Here is an 18,131-nt window from a genome sequence, read left to right on the forward strand (position 1 = left end):
TATTTGTAAAAAATTTATCTCTAAAGGCTTAGGCCAATATATTTGACTATTTTTTTTTTGAGCCATAATATAAGCTTTAATAGCATGTTCTAGCCGAATGCTCTCTGGCAAAACATGGCTAGAGGATGTAGTATTAATTTCCTTTATTTTAGTAGAATCTGCCATAACTATGTCTTCATTTGGGCTGGAGGTGTTCGGGACAGATTCATTACTATTATTTTCTGGAACTTATAATAGGAGCTTCTGTTCAGCATTTGTGACCTGCATTAGCGGAAATAGGACCTCTTGAACTTTTCTTGTAACATTCTCCCATGCCAATTCTCTTCTTTTGACCGTATCATTTTCCATAACACTATTCAGGCATAGGTTTTTTAGTTTAGAATATATCATATTAATAAATTTCGAAATTTCTACAAGAATCTCTTTAGGACAATGTGGGACTATTGATGATATTATAGATTTTAAGGCTATTTGGTAAACTTGATCTGTAACCATGATTATATTGCCTGATGATTTTTTAGTACGAGACTTGGAAGTAGGGGATTTCTTGGTTACTTTCTCTTTTGACTTGGCGCTCTTTTTCATAGATACTCTACTTCGAGCCACTTTTTTTTTACAGCATAGCAGTTTCGATCAGAGGGGAATCATCATCATCATTTTCGTCATCATCTTCAATTTCCTCTTCTTCAGATTCATCTTTCTCTTCCGCTATGCATTCTTCTTCAGAGTCTTCAGAATCTTTTTCCACATCTTGGTATACATGATTGACCTTCTTAGTCCGCTTGACTCTAGGACAATTAACTTTTATATGGCCAGCCTTTGCACAGACAGAGCAATGCCAGGGAAGTTTACTTGATTTTTTTGGCACTATCTTTTTAATAACTTTCTTTGTGGTATAGATACTTTTAGGTGTGAAGGGACTCTTTCTTACATGAGCTGTTTTGTGTCCTAGCCTTTTACCAAGTTCATCATAGATATGTGGTCCTAAGACTGAGAGATTTGTTGCTACACCTAAATAATCCAAATCCTTTGTAAGACGAACTATAAAATCATGCTCAGCTTGTGAATCTTTTTGTGGTTGTATAGCTAAAGTCTGGCTGGGAGAAGGTTGCTGTTCTGCAATTCGCCCCCTACTTTCCAACCAAATTCTTTGCAAATCTGTAAAGAAAGCATCCAAATTAGCCGGATTGGCTTGCCTAAATCTCATTTCCATATATTGAGGCATATGTCCATAAAGATATTCTATAGCATCCGCATAAGAAATTCCTTGAACATATGGTTTAACCCTTTTCTCATAAGTATCTGCCGTATCTATTGCAGTAAATTTTTCATTCATAATACCCCTTAGTGCATCCCGATTAGTTCCAACCATTATCTCCCTATATCTTCCCTGTAGCCATGCCAGAAAGAGAGGTTCTGTATTAATAGCTGGATTTCCTGCTGTGTATGGATCATTAGCTGGAACAGGATGAAATCTTCCAGTCATTTTTCCTTTCATGACATTAGCTCTGGCAGCCGCATTAAATCCTGCAACTGCTAAAGGTCGGGCTGATTCATTTATAGTTCTAAGTTTAGCATAATATGAATCTGGCTCTTCTTGTCCATCATAAAATAGAAGGAAGGCCAATTGTGGGCCTAAAGTTGGTTTACATCTGCCATATTCGCTATGTTTGCTAGAGGATTATTTTGTAAATTCAAGATATTTTGCCTCGAAATTAATTCCCTTGCCTTCCATTTTTGGTATCTATTAAATACCCATGCCCGATTAAATTCTGCCAAGTCTGCCTCAGCTTTGCACCTCCTAGCTAATATTTGGAGAACTGCTTTCTCTCGTACTAATATATTAATCTGATTCTGCTTTCTAAAGGCCATTCTTTGACCATTAGTTTGCCTTTCCTGAGCTATTTGCCACCAACGGTAAGTATTTCATTTACCTACATTAATTATATGCTTTATAGTTAATAATTGAGCTCTTCGAAGACATTCATTTCTAACATTTGCCATATCATTAATAAAGTTATTTATCCGCCCATTAGCATTATTGAGCAAATTATGAGCAGTATTAAGCTGGCCTTGTAAGTTAATAGCATCTTGAGCATGCCTTTGCATATGACCACGAACAGTTGTTAATGAGATCCGTATTCCATTCAGTGTATTTCTTGGATCAAATGATGTATCTCAATTAATATATCTTTCAATCCGATCTAGAGCTGTACCAACATTCCTTAAGATATCTGGCAGTGCCATATTTTCTTGTTCTTCTTCTTCAGAAGGTTTATTACTGTTATTTTGAAAATGTGATATCTTGAGAATTTGGCTTTTGAGCTTTTCTACTGTATCTTCTAGCAGAATGATTCGGTTATCTTGAGCGACTAATGCCTCCTCCTTTAGCTCTAAATGATCCTGACATTTTTTGAGATTATATAAGGTGGAGTAGTATTCTGCTTTTAATCTATCTATTTCATTCTCTCATGAGATAAGATTTTTTTCAAGATATTTGATATATAGCTCACATTGCTCTAGATCATTTGTGAGCTTGCGAATCTTTTCCTTATTTCTAATGGTAATAGTTTCCTCTTTAGTCAACTTTATTCGCAGTTCTAAATTGCTGTCTAGTAAATCGATATATGCCTGCTTAACTCCCATTGATTCCTATTATTCCAATAGATTCAGGTGAAACTCGAAAACCTGATTTTTCTATTGCTTTGCAGAAGATCTATTACCAGCCAATAGGCTATCAAAGAAATGCAAAAAAATTGTTTGAAGCATCTCTTAAAGCTGGGTATGATTTTACTCTAGATGAAGTGAAAGATTGGCTTGAAAGACAGGCTGTATATCGGATACATAAGTCTCATCCTAAATATATTCCTCGAGCAAGTTTTTGCTCTATTACCACTCCTAATAAAGTTCATCAGGCAGATGTTCTCTACATGCCTTATGATAAAGTAGGACGAGTCACCTATCTTTTTTGTCTTAATGTGGTGGACGTGGCTTCGAGATATAAAGCTTCTGTCCCCATTGGTGCATATAGTGTTAAGGATAGAGAGGGCATCTTAACTTCTAAAACTATTGCTAGGGCTATTGAAAAAATCTATGATGATCCTGAGTGTCCTCTAGTTTGGCCGAAAACATTTTTAACAGATAGGGGACCAGAGTTCAGGGGTGATTGTGAGAAATTAATGAGAGAGCATGACGTAAAAATTCAGAAGGCTAAATCTAAACGTACTATGGGTATTTTCGAGAGATATAATCGAACTTTGATTGAGAAATTATTTCCTTCCCAGGACGCATCTGATCTTTTGACTTTACACTTAAATAAAATATCCAGGGTTTGGTTAAAGAATTTGGCTATAGTTTTGAATATATTAACAATTCTAATACAGATCAGCTTGGTATTTCTCCTGTTGATGCAATAGAGAAAGAAGAGGTCTTTGCTAAGCCTTCTTATCCTCGGGATGGTCCTATAGGCTTTGATGAAGAGAAGCTTTCTGATGATGTTCTTGTTCGATATTTACTATATCCTAGTGATTTGGAGGGTGGGAGACACCGTGCTGGTGATTTGAATTGGTCACCTCATATTTATCATATCTGTCAATCTATGGTACAAAAAAATCAGCCGGTCTTATACTGGCTGGAAGAAGTCCCTTTTGAGCTAATTGATAATGATGATTATATTCTCAAACGTCCTGAAAGATCTTTTGTTCGAGAAGAATTGATGGTTATTCCCTTTGATACAGAATTGCCTCCCCAGTGGGTTCTTACGAATTAAATTTTTAAAGTGATGATAGGAAGTCTTCTGTCTCTTCATCAACTTGTTTATCGGTAATAAAATAATCCTTAGCTAATTTATAATATAATTTATAAAGTTTTATGATGGCGTTAAGAATCTTTGGATCCCTCCCATAGTATTCTTTGTAGTCATCTTTGACTTTATGATACTTAGCTTCATTAGGGAATATGGTCATGGCTAGTTTGAGAATATATTTTCGAGGATCCTCTGCCTGGCGCAATTTTTTGATCATTTCTTTATATGATTGCATGAATTTACCTTCCTTTGGCCTTCTATAATAGATGCCAGCCTTGATTACATTTATTAATGCCTGCTTTACTTCCTAGTATGTGGGCTTGGTATCGGATAATTGAATTTGTGTACTCATTGTGTAATTAGTATATGTATTACTATAGATTTATTCAATTAAAATTATTTATACATCTATAAAATGGGCAAAAATGCTAAATCAAAAGCGAAATTTATTTGTTATTATCTTCTTAATACTGGTGAAATTTGTGGCAGGCGTAGTACTAGACCTGAAGGTTGTCGATCGCACTTCAAAGCTAAGATGCGTCGGCCGCGCTCTGCTTGTAGAAGACCTACAAAGTTAGTTAAACCTACAGGGGTAGATAATGGCCTATGTAGCTATTGTAATAAGAGCAATTATCAGATCCAGCATGTGAATATGCTTCGGGATAAGGCCCAGATGTTCGATCTGTATACTTCGAGATAAGACTTAGAGGTGAGACTTAAATATGCCCGCCCTAGAGGTGAGACTTATTTTTTTCGCCTAGAGGGTAGACTTAAATATGTTCGCCTCTAGTGGTAGGACTTTGAGGTGAAAACATATTTGCCTCATATTAGCATACATTAGAATAGGGTAGCATATGGGTCGGGAATAATAGCATCCATATTCACTTTGCCCTAAAGGGCTTTGCTCATATTCCTGCTATTATTCCCTCCCGTCGAATGCGTATTCATAGGCGTCACCCTAAAGGGCTTTGCCTACTCATACTTATTCTCCTATATCAAACACGCATTCATCATCGCTTTACTCCTCCTCACGCTCTCTCGCTACCTGGCATGCAAGATACATCATTGCGCTATAAGCAATCTCAGATGCTCAGCCATGCTTCATATAATAGCATACATTAAATAAGCTTAGCATACGGGGTCAGGGGTTAACAGCATCCATATTCGCTCCGCCCTAAAGGGCGGCGCTCATATTCCTGCTATTATCCCCTCCCCCGTCGAATGCGTATTCATGCGCGTCGCCCTAAAGGGCTTTGCCTACTCATACTTATTCTCCTATATCGAACGCGCATTCGTCATGCTCTGCTCCTCCTCATGCTTGTTCTCTCTTGCTACCTATGTAGTATACTATTGGAGGAGCTATAAGCAATCTTGTATGTCTCCAGTTATGCCTCATATAATAGCATACATTAAATAAGTTAGCATATGGGTCAGGGTTAATAGCATCCATATTCGCTTCGCCCTAAAGGGCTTTGCTCATATTCCTGCTATTATCTCCCGTCGAATGCGTATTCATAGGCGTCGCTAAAGGGCTTTTGCTACTGCTATACTTGATTCTCATATATCGAACGCGCATTCGTCGTTCTCTGCTCCTCCTCATGCTTGTTCTCTCTTGCTACCTATGTGGTATGCTATTAGGGAGGCAATTTGTATATCATTTCTTGCGTACGCACTTTGCTTTCATGAAGCTTCGTAAACATTATGTTCGCACAGAGGTGAAACTTAAAGGTGAGATTAACGAGAGGAGGTGAGAGAGCTTGGAGTAGACTTAGAGGTACTTGAGGCTATGTCTACGCCCCCCGAGAGGTAAGACTTAGAGGTAAGATTTTGAGGTTGATATGCTAGAACATGCTTATTAATTTTTTAATCAAGAATTTGGCATCTGAACAGGATAAATCTCACTTCTTTGAGCAGATCTTATCCCGAATATGTTTACAGCAATGAATCAACATTAGAATTAATTCTAGGATAACATAAAACTTTGGTATGTAAAATGAGCTTCAGAAACTTCGACCACCGAGACGCTCCTGACACTTCGGTCCTCAGTACTCGGTGGTCTCCTTATAGGCAAGCAGTATGGCATACTTTTTTCATTATATTATTTGGGATTAAAAAAAGGCCAGCGCGTTAACAAAGATGGTATTCTCCTTTATCTTAAAAACAAAAAATTTGGGTAAGGGATATATGTTAACGGGATTTAAGCGTACGATTTTAAGATTGTATTCGATATTAGATTTTCGATATGTTTTCTGATGATGAAGAGCGGATTGGGGTTCAATAAGATTACAGATTTTTTTTTGTATATCAGTAAAACAACTGGGAGACTATAGGGAATCACCAGCATATATGGGGATTCTGTCCCAGAACCCCCATATATGCCTATATATATTTTTGCTTGCTCACAAAGAAGGTTTTGAATGTCAGTTTTTTGCTTTTTACATTTTTTTGTAAAATTAATTTATCTTCTTTTAAAAACTAGCATTCAGAATTTGTCCAGAATTTTGTTATGTCCAGAATTTGTACAGTTCAAATTGTCTGAATTTTATTATATCCAGAATTTGTCCAGTTTTTTATGTCCAGAATATATCCTGAATGCCTATACTAGACATATTCTAAATAAATTCCAAACAAATTCTGAATACATTAAAATTTTAAGCATTATATTTATGTCAAAAAACTGGATAATTTCCAGATATATCAAATGTTTTTTAGATATTTTCTGAACATTTATTTTTTATAGAATAATCATATCTGTTTATATAATCATATTCTAATAATTAAAAAATTTTAATAAAATTACTAAAGTTGAAATTAAAGTGATATTAAGAAACTCCTAATTTTATTACTTACTTATTAAATCTATTATTACTTAGTTATTTTTCTTTTTATTTATATATATTAACTTTTTCTATATTTATATTATACTTATAATTAATTTTTTAATTAAGAATTGTATTATATATATTATATACAGTATATATATATTTATATTATAATACATTATATTTATCAGTTTATTAATAAGAAATAGTGATACCTGGCTAAACTCTTTTTGCCAAAAATTTCAGTTTCGTCACCAACTAGTTTCGGTTTCGTCATTGACTAAACTATATAGTAATATTTTTTAAGTTTAAATTTTATTTATATAAAATTATAATTTTATTATAAAAATATATTAAATTATATTATACATAAAATAGTTTTATAAATTCCTTTAAAAAATATTATATTTTAATATAAATTTATTATTTTTTTTTATAAGTAATTATTATAATTAAAAATCCATGGAAATCTATAAAAAATCCATGGAAATACTATGGAATATTGAATTTTAGCATTTCGTCTTTTAATTTTAAATGTCTAAACTATTTCGGTTTAGTCAAATGACTAAATATTTCAGTTTCGCCCAGGATCTCTAATAAGAAATTTATATAATAATAAAATTACAAGTAAACTATATTATCACCATTTTCAATTTGATTGAAACTGCGGCTTGTTGATTAATTATAATAAAAAAACTGAAAACTCATAATTTTGTGAAACTGTACTAATAAAACATTACGTTTTATATATGAACATATAAAATATTTTGATTGACACATCATGCTTACATGTTAAGCCACTCCTGTATTAGTTTTATTATTTTTTTTTATTTTTGTAATATTTTAATGGGAGATTACTAGCAATTCAACTTCAACTGAATATATTAAATGGGAGCAGTCCCTCACTAAAAACTGTAACTTCACACTAAATATTATTATTTTTTTTTTATTTAACTGGAGTATTTAACTGAAAATACTTATTAAATAATAATAAAGTACTTGCCAGTATTTTAGATTGCAAAGTTTAACATTATTTTAAAAGTAAACTAAGTTTATTATTATATTGGCTATACTGTATAATATTAGCAAGTAATAATTACTGATTTTTATTCTTATTCATTTTATTATAGACCTTGTTGGATAAACAAGATATTTTTATATACAGCTAAAGATAAATATTTATATCTATAGATAAATGCAGTGGGTACTTGAATTAGGCCAATTTTTGGATTATGATTAGAAAAAGATTTGTTTCTTCAAAAATTAAAAAATCATTTAAATTACAAATTAACAGAACACTAAAATTTTAATTTTTTTTTAAAAAAAAAATCATTATAATTATATAAACTTTAAATCTTTAAATAAAAACTTATTTAAATCAAATTACAGATAATTGAAATATTATAAAGTAGTAATTATTGTTTTTAAATAGTTGATAAAATTTTCTAATTATTGTAAGATTGCAAAAGGCATGTTAAAATTTTTTCTTTTGAATGTTTAAACACGAAAAATAATTTTTTTATTTAGTAAATTATTATGTGTTTAAATTTCATTAGCTAATTATTATTGATCAACATGTAAAGTAAGTGTTTTTGGTATTTTATTATTTTTATTTATAATTTAATCAGTTTTAATTAAATTGAAAATAGCAATAATTTAATATTATTAACTAACAAACAATTCATTATATTGAAAATACCTTATATACAGTATATATTATTGGTTAGCCAATTATGCTCAGTAAATATTGATATACAAAATATTACATTTTAATATAAATGGCATTTATATTAAAATGTAATATTCAATTATGACATCTCAAATTATTTTGGCACTTTACATAGTAAATTATATATAAATTGAATGAATTACAACATCTCAAATTATAATTATGGCATCTCAAAATAATTTGGGTAGCATGTATAATAAATGCATTACTTTCTATATACTTAGAATGCTAAAGAACCATTATGTCAAAGAAAAAATTAGAAACACCAGATTGTTTTACTAATAATTTCATCTATATTCAAATCTATATTATCAGATCCATGTATAGGACCCTGCTTACTACTAAGATAGATTATCGAAAAAAATCCAACTTTTATATGTAACCTTACCTTACTCCATTTTTTTTCTTACTAATTAACCTTACCAACATTTCAGTTACTTTTTTAAATTAATATATAACCTTACCTTAAATTTTACAGTTACATAAATTTTATTATTTTATTATTTTATTAATCAATTATATTAGTTTAGCATTAGTGAATACAATATACAATATAATCAGCAAAAAAACTACAAAAATTAATTATTACTAATGCTGATGAATTATTTTTAAAGTGTTCATAACTACTTCTTGTTGAAAAAAGAAAAAAATTATATATTCATTACTATTGAGTTTAAGCATCTCATAATTAGTAAAATTAAAAGGTAATACATTGCCAAGATAATAAATAACGTTTTTGGCTGATAAATGAATAAATAGATTACTACCATCTATTACAGGTGACTGACATGTAAAATAACTTCTGGATAAATGATGATAAAGAATAATAGAGATGAATGAAAGAGAATCCACTGAATCTACACCAGAACGCACATAGGAATGCTGATCACTGATCTTTTAATACTTGACAAGAATTTGGCCAATGTAAAGTCTTTTACTTATATATACAATAATAAGTCCATGATCTTCTAATAGGCATTCTTTAGATACACCAGCACTTCCTAAGTTTTGTACTATTGTGAGAAAAAAAATAATTAAGTATTTTTTATTTAAATTATGGTCAAGACAATAGCATGTAAATTACTTGGAATTGTTTTAGGAATGCTAATGCTTTCTGTATGTTTTCTCATCTCCTAACGGTTAAATTTTGATCGATTTTCAACATAAGAATCATTTTCTTGAAAACTGCGTACAAGTTCATTTGCAGTATTTCTTTCAATTTTGTTTTGTGAACCTTCATCCAAATTTACAACCAAATAATTTCAGATTCCACGTAAACAATCAGCTTTTGAAAATGCATTGTGCGATTTATGAATATCTAGTGCTTTTAATATGTCTAGTTCATCATTATCATCGAATAAGAGTTCCTCAGGTTCAGCTACTCTTGATGGTAATCTTGCACTTCTTTGGTGATTTAAAAAATAAGTAATCTCATTAGAATTGATTTTATTAACATCATTATATTCATTGCTATTATCTCTCTGATTACTTGATCTAGACGCTAAATTTTCATCCAAGTCATCTAATTTATTGCTAAGGAGTTCATCATCATCACTATCAATATCAGCATTTTCGGTAAGTTGAAGTTTTTTATGTTGATTAATATATACTACCTGAGCTATATCTTTTGCTATATCAGCTAGTTGATCATTTTCAGAAATTAAATTATTATTAATATTGAAATTAGTTGCGGGATTTTTTTTTACATGATGTTTAACTTTAATTTCTGAATGAAAATTATCAACATATATAAAAGGGCACAAATCTGTTCTAGATTTTGATAGAGCCATCAGCCGTGCAAATTTTTCAGCATTCGCATATGCGATTCAAATCATTCCATGAATTTCATCTTGTGTTGGCCATTAGCGTACGAGTTTAAGAATCTCAATACTCATGTCATTTGAATCAAAATCAAAAATATAACTTTGATTACTGAGAGTATTATTAGTCAAAGCAAATAATATTGAGAAAATGATTAAAATAAACTAAACAAACCTGTTGCTGAAACTTTTCTTTTTTCATGCTAAAATCTCCAGTTCGAAGAATCTTATCACGATGCATAACTTATTAGAGGATTTTAAAAAACTCATAAGATGTAAAATCTGGTATTAATTGACGTGCAATCCCAAATACATGTTCTAAAGCCTCTGTTCCATGCTCCCATGGTAGTAGCGGGTAGTCTTCATAATAATCATAGTGCGAAATTATTAATAAGATCAAGGATTCAACAAGACTTTTAAATATATTATAACTCTGAATCGAAATAAAGCTTCAGGCTATAGAATACCACTCTTTGGAAGTTTTTTCACTAGTTTCTTCAATATAGGACTTCCAAAAGTTAAGAAAGAAATAGGCGTGCATGGTCATGATTATTCTAGTCTTGTGACTAATCTCACGATTTAAATAAGCATCAAAGAGTTCGCCTAAATAGAATACATTTAATAAATTAATTAATTAATCAACATATTTATTAAAATACTAAAATTTATATACCTAAGATAAATAGGTACACAAATAAACCAAGCTTTCCCAGATTGATAATTCTATTATCTTGGCACATCCTAAGTAATTGTGAATGGAATATACGAAAAGCCGTACCATCATCCTGCTTGTCAATATTGTAAACATCGCGAGTGCAGAACACAGAATTTTTCTTCTCCACAATATTGCAGAGTTGATCATAATGAACTGTATCATTCCCCAATGTAAGCAATCATGTTCCATAATGAATCTGGTTTCTAGCAGTTTTTTTGGCATGTTTCATATTTTGTACACATACAATTGGTCGATTGTTAAAGATTGGTGCTTTAAAATTAATTCCATAGAGAGGATCTTTAAATTCGAAAACTCCACTTGCTGAGGGATGATCCATTATTATTTGCTGCGCTTTCATTTCTGTAATTGCACCATCTGCTCCCAAACACTGGCATGTCTATTTTTAGGCATTGCAAAATGGATTGTGAAGCGAATTTGGGTCGATCAGGGAATCTTAACTTCAAGTATGCTCAATGAAGTTCAAAAACAAATGAATCGATTTCAAGTTCCGGTCAATTTGAGTCGAATTCCTGGCAAAATCGACTGCAGGGAAGGATTTTCTAACTTCACTGCTGACCAGTGACGAAATTTTTTCACAATTTATGCCACAGTATCGCTTTGGAACCATCTCTCAGCTGAAGATAGAAAAATTCTGACTCATTTTGTCAGAATTTGTTCGATATTGGTAAGTCGGATTATAGAATCTGACATGTTGCAGGAAGCCCATAGACAACTTGTTAAAATAATAAAGTTCATTGAGATACAATACGGCAGGAATAAAATTACGCCGAATCTACATCTCTCGCTTCATTTGTCCGAATGTTGTCATGATTTAGGCCCATTGTATGCGTTCTGGTGTTTTTCATTCGAACGCATGAATGGAATACTCGGTAAGATACACTGGCCTTTATTATTATTATTATTATTATTATTATTAGTTTTAAATTTTCTTTTAAATACAACCCTTAGGATCATTACCGAACAGTAACAGAAAAATTAAACCAGAACTAATGCGTCGATTAATGAATGATAACCGAATCAGAGATATCATTACTTCTAGCGCTCAGATGAAAGGTCTTGAATTACTTGAAAATCATCCTACCGTTAGATCACTATCAGAAAATGACCAATTCGCTTCAGATGAAATGGAAAGGTTTTGGCTAAATTCAAAAAATATCCAGGAATCTACTGTTACTGGATGCGAAGCGTTTCCTGGTGAAATGTTAAGACCTACTTCCGAAAATGTAGTATTATTACAATCAATGCTCGATTTAATGATCGATTATTATATTGCTACATATGAAATGTATAATTTCCAAAAACCATCTGATGCTATAAAGCAAGATGCGATAACTATTCGTGTAAAAATGGATAAATTTGGGAGATGTCGTATTGGATCTGAGGTGTTTGGCTCCGCGTTGTCATTTCAACACATAAAAAGTTCATATGTATTAGCCAAATTCATAACGACTGATGGAGAAGTCGATCATTATCCTGGACAAGTCCAGTATTATTTCAAGCATGAAATTGACTTGCCAAATGGACCTACTGAGCATTATTTGGCTTTTATTAGGTGGTACCGACCAGCAAACATAGCAAATATTCGGTATCATTTTAGTATTGATGATACCGAAGAAACGGAAACATGCAATGTTGAATTATGGAAAACAGATTTTTTTCCTGAAAGTAGGGATTGTATTATTCCAGTACACAACATTCTTTGCCGATTTGTGCCCGCTAAATATAAAATTTCTTCTATCCGCAACGCAACTGAATATTTAGCGATAAATCCATTAAATCGCAAGTTTCACATTCGGTAATTTACTAAAAGCTACAGAATTTTTCTTTACAATAATTGTTTAACGAATTTTATGGAATTGGTTATTTAATAATAAATAATACGAATAAATTGATTTACAATAAAATTTGACGAATCTTTAACTTCAGTGTTTTCTTATTTTACTTATATATCATTATTATTTATTGATATTAATTAAAATTAATTAAAAAATCGGTTAAAAATCGTCAAAAAAGTTTTAAGTCGATCGTTGTTATTAATAAAAATCGATAAAAAAGAAGTATTGGTCGATTTATGGTTTTTTTTTATGTTACAGCTCAACCAAAAATCGACCAAAAATCGACCAGTTGATTTATGCCGAAATTTTTCTGAATTTTGTAATTAGCCGAATGTGTGACGAATCACGTGATGACGATGATGAACTTTTGACGAAAGGTATTAATGCCGAAAGAAATGATTTCGACCATACAATGCATTGGATCAATGATAGTGAAACGAATTGGGTCAAAATAAGGCAAGCGAAGTAGTTCTGACCATCTTACTCCAGTCTGTTTAACGAATCTCTTTCTTGATGCGTCCGAATTATACCATCGCCAGCCAAGTGCGTTTTGGAGATGTTCGTTTGAATCACTGGCAACAAACCAATCCTCCATATCTCCCATTCCAGCAAAATTATGCTGATGATTTTCATAATTTGCCTTTTCTGGCATCGGTGGCAAGAAACCAATGCAGAAACGTGCCCACAAATTTTTCTCGCAGCGGGTATATCGCACGATACCATTATCAACGCTGCACGAATTTTTTTTCCTAACTGATGCTCGTATGTTCGATTTAGAATAATCCCTTCCCAGAGGGATGTCAGCTCATTAACGATTGGTGCAAGGTAATGATTAATTTTATGTAGACTCACTTCATTCGGACCCAGTAGCATTCCAAGGAGCAGCAAGTTTTCTCGCTTAAATCATATATTACGCGGCAAATTACAGATAACTGCATAAATGGCTCCGGTACTATGATTAGTTCCATCGAATGGCTGAAATCAGTCAACATTCAACATGAGGCCAAGATGCGAGTCGGCAACCTCATTTCAGAAAAAATTTAACGAATCATCATTGTTTGTATCTTTGAATTCTTTCCATATTCGTCCATCATAAATATCGGATAAAATATTATCTGAATTTGATTGATTTGCCCAATGTCGGAGGGATTTCTCGAATTCAAGTCGACAAAACATATCAGAAAGTTGTTGTCGAAATCCAGCAAATGGGTATATTGATTCGGCTTGAACTCTTGAAACATTGATTTGTCGTGATAAAGGTGTGTCGCAAGTGCGTGTACCTCTGTGAGACGAGTTTGGGAACTCGATATGGTGGCATTTCATAACTGATAAACTCTCGTTTTGACGAAAGTTTTCTACATCCTGTTTATTATAGAGTTTGTGGCATTTTGTACATGGAACAAATCTCTGAAATTGGTCTTTTAGGCCAAGTACTTTTTTCGCTAGGTAAAGAGAATCTGGAAAAGTTCTAAAATTTTCACCACCGATTTCGTTTAGAACTATTTTCATGAACTTTATTAAAGATTCGGTTGCCGTTTCTGGGATATTGTATGTTATACGGTAGTTCATTATCTACAATAAAATCCATGAAAATTTATCATCGATCGGATTTTCTTCAGCATCCATGTTGGCTTGATACGGAGGAGGTGAATAATCTTCAAAAATTTCGTTGTAAGATTCATTATTTGATTCGCTACCCAAAGACATTTCAGTGTTTTGTTCGCTAGTATTATATACGTCCGATTCGATATTCAAACTTGTTGATTGAGGCATAGGATGGCTTGTATATCTTACGCGCCTCCGAGGTAAAAAAGAACAATTAACATCTATGTCCCCGGGTATTTGTAACCTTTGACTTTCGGTGTATCCCCGAAATCCGACCCTGATGTCGAAGTCTGATGAACGTCAACATTTACTTGAGGTAATTCAATATTTTCGGTAATGTCTTGTTCACTAGTTTCTTGAATTATCGAAAGAGCTTCGTCCTCACTTGATTCGTCTTCATTCGAATCATTCGTTTCGCCTCCTGTCTCGTGTAGAAGCTTTGTTCGTTCCAATACCAATTTTCCATTACAATTATTGCAATAACAAGGAACTTTCTTCCTTTTGCGAGGTTTTTGGAACGAACGTCTACGTTCATTTTTTTTTTGATTGCCAAGAATGCTTGAAACCGATCTCCTTCTTGTCATTTTCAATTGACAAGTTTTGAAGTTAATCGCTTCAATAAATCAAATAATCGTTTAAAACTTTACTACAATTTGTAAAAATTTAACGTCAATTCGATTAATTAATTAATTTAACTGCGGTCGTACTAAATCAAATATTTTGATATCAATTCGATAAATTAAATCGGTTAAAATTTGCAAAAGTATATTGTACTCGATAAATCATTTTTAATTAATTAATTGATTTAACTGCGGTCGTACTAAATTGAATATTTTGATATCAATTCGATAAATTAAATCAGTTAAAATTTGCAAAAGTATATTGTACTTGATAAATCATTTTAATTAATTAATTAATTTAACTGCGGTCGTACTAAATTGAATATTTTGATATCAATTCGATAAATTAAATCGGTTAAAATTTGCAAAAGTATATTGTACTCGATAAATCATTTTTAATTAATTAATTGATTTAACTGCGGTCGTACTAAATCGAATATTTTGATATCAATTCGATAAATTAAATCGGTTAAAATTTGCAAAAGTATATTGTACTCGATAAATCATTTTTAATTAATTAATTGATTTAACTGCGGTCGTACTAAATCGAATATTTTGATATCAATTCGATAAATTAAATCGACTAAAATTTGCAAAGTATATTGTACTTGATAAATCATTTTTGTTGAAAAATTAAAATCGATGATCATTTCGGTTCGGAAGACACGATAAATAAACTTTTATTTATCAAATCAGCTTGTGAAAGTTTGTCAAAAGCTTAATAATAAACTTATAAATTCTATAAAAACTCGTCTGATCATTAACTCGTACGTTCTCTTTCTCTTTTCTTCTCATCTCATTGAAATTTAAGATAATTTTATTTCATTTTCATAATAACTGGTAATTTGTAACTTTCGACCATATGATATATAATTACTTTTGATTTGCAATTTCCTATTTTAACCGTAAGAAAATTTATTGATATATAGAAATGAGCCGAAACAAGAAAAAATCGTCAAATAAAAGAAAACTTCACAAAGCATCTAAGAAAGTGAACCGGGACTGAACTTCAACTACTCCTAATACCGGACAAACTTCAACTACTCCTAGTACCGGACAAACTTCAACTACTCCTAATACCGGATAAACTTCAACTACTCCTAATACCGGACAAACTTCTACCCCCAAAAAAAGTTGATATATTGATTGTTTTACGTTATTCCGTTCTGTTATTCAAAGGTGTATCATTTATACTTACTATACCAAAAAAATTAATTAATACAGAAACGAATCAATACGAAAAATCCGCAGCAAAAAATAAAACACCTGATGAAGAAATCGTCGAAGTGGATCGTGGACAAGCTTCAACTACTCCTAATACCGGACAAACTTCTACCCCCAAAAAAAGTCGATATATTGATTGTTTTGCGTTATTCCGTTCCGTTATTCAAAGGTGTATCATATATACTTACTATATCAAAAAAATTTATTAATACAGAAACGAATCAATATGAAAAATCTGCAGCAAATAGAGACGAACTGTCCGATGAAGTAGAAATCGTCAAAGTGGCTCGTGGACAAACGTCAACTACTCCTGCTACCGGCCAAGTTTACCAAAAAAATTATCGAGATCTATTTGTCCTTGATATAAGTCAAGTTCTAATGGAATCTCGTCAAAAGTCAAAAACAAGTCGAGATCTGGAAGAATCCCATACCGATAAAGAAATAGCCAGTGCGCATTTTCCGAAAAGTTCTTTTGAACATACCAGAACTATTAAACCACAAGAATTGTCTTTATCTCGAATGCCGCACAGGGATTCCTTATCACGAGAGTTTTTACCATATGATTTTTCTTCGAGTTCCGTTGAACCATCAGAATCATTGGCGTATAGATACAATAATAGTGATTATGAAAAGTTGAAGAGAGGTAATGAACTGTGACACATTTTAATGTACTTAACGAATTTTTATCAAATATTTTACGTTATTTAGAATACGGCGTTCCGTATTCGAGATGCTTATTTACAAGGCAGAATGTGCGAGGTCTATAGAGAGTTAAAAGAAATTAAAAGCGAATTAAATGAACTTCGGCAAGATTATATCAAATTACATTCCCATAATAAGTATATCAATCACGAAAATGAAGTTCTTCGAGCCGAGATTAATAATCTCAAATCACAAATATCGAGCCAAGATGATGCCGATGTCAAATCGTCGGAAAGTGAAAGTAACGACAACGATAATAGACCTGGCAAAAAAAGAAAGTCGCGAGACGTCAAATTGATCAATCAGACGACGATTCTGAAACTGACGAAGAAAATGCTAGAGTTCGTTAGAGATCGACAGATTTTGCATTTTACACGATTTGAATATCCTTCTTACGAATCTTTTATAAATTATTATAGACTGAAATGAAGGTAATATTAAAAACGATGCCTCCCAAATTAACGTTAAGATATGACGAAAAATTTACAAACGAGACGAACGCGGACATTTTATGACAATTAATACCACGATTGATTGCTTCCATGAAGCCTCAATTTAGTCCTTCGTATAAGCAGATAAACGATTGGTTAGCTGCCTTACACAAGCATTGTAGAGTACGACTTTTATATGTTGAGCGAGGTGTAATTGATAAAGATAACAGAAGACTGCATAAAAACAACAGATTGAGCGAGGTAGAATCTGTCTTTTTACTGTCATTTCGAAATTGATACTAAACATTCGTTATATTTCAGAAAAAATCGCGTAGAGTCAAGGGTGCTATTTCCCTTTTTAAACGTAATGATGATCGAGTAAAGGATTATGATAAGACAGAGGTCCTAAACATTCTGAAAGATACTCGCTACCATTCACCTGAAGACTCAGAAACGGATAAAGAACAACCGGATGGTAAAAGAAAAATTATCGTTTATAACCTTAGTTGGCGTTCCGATGAGGTATAATAATCTTTTTTTTATCGTATTTTATTAAAAACATCAACTAATTTTATTTGTTTTAATGACTTTATGACTTTACAGCTTATCAATTTTCTCCGAAACGTCTTGGATACTCACGTATTTTCTCTACAGACGGCGCAATTAACGAGGGGGAGAAACTATGACGACGAAAGCTATTGTATCACCTCACGACACCCTAAAAATGCTCCGGAATGGGCATACAAAACTCAAAATACGCCCATCGATACGGATTTTTCTGTTCCTGATACTCCGGCTGAAA

The 18,131-nt window shown here is 32.1% G+C and overlaps 4 protein-coding genes across 4 annotated transcripts; 2 read left to right on the forward strand and 2 right to left on the reverse strand.

The window, feature by feature from the left end:
- Positions 1-4,220: 4,220 nt before the first annotated feature.
- Positions 4,221-4,505, forward strand: OCT59_014373 (uncharacterized protein; the record flags this gene model as incomplete). The annotated part of the gene is made up of 1 exon (XM_066149972.1): positions 4,221-4,505. One exon carries the CDS (start codon positions 4,221-4,223, stop codon positions 4,503-4,505), a length of 285 nt encoding a protein of 94 aa, XP_066002192.1.
- A 5,113-nt stretch (positions 4,506-9,618) lies between these two features.
- OCT59_014374 (uncharacterized protein) lies at positions 9,619-10,146 on the reverse strand (the record flags this gene model as incomplete). Its single annotated transcript, XM_025326657.1, has 1 exon — positions 9,619-10,146. One exon carries the CDS (start codon positions 10,144-10,146, stop codon positions 9,619-9,621), a length of 528 nt encoding a protein of 175 aa, XP_025175005.1.
- Positions 10,147-14,573: 4,427 nt separating this feature from the next.
- Positions 14,574-14,936, reverse strand: OCT59_014375 (uncharacterized protein; the record flags this gene model as incomplete). Its single annotated transcript, XM_025311097.2, has 1 exon — positions 14,574-14,936. The coding sequence occupies one exon, from the start codon at positions 14,934-14,936 to the stop codon at positions 14,574-14,576; it is 363 nt and encodes a 120-aa protein (XP_025175004.2).
- Positions 14,937-16,241: 1,305 nt separating this feature from the next.
- On the forward strand, positions 16,242-16,853 carry OCT59_014376 (uncharacterized protein; the record flags this gene model as incomplete). Its single annotated transcript, XM_066149973.1, has 1 exon — positions 16,242-16,853. One exon carries the CDS (start codon positions 16,242-16,244, stop codon positions 16,851-16,853), a length of 612 nt encoding a protein of 203 aa, XP_066002193.1.
- Positions 16,854-18,131: the final 1,278 nt, after the last annotated feature.

This window comes from Rhizophagus irregularis, chromosome 22 (assembly GCF_026210795.1).
Source record: "Rhizophagus irregularis chromosome 22, complete sequence".
Classification (NCBI taxonomy): Eukaryota; Fungi; Glomeromycota; class Glomeromycetes; order Glomerales; family Glomeraceae; genus Rhizophagus; species Rhizophagus irregularis.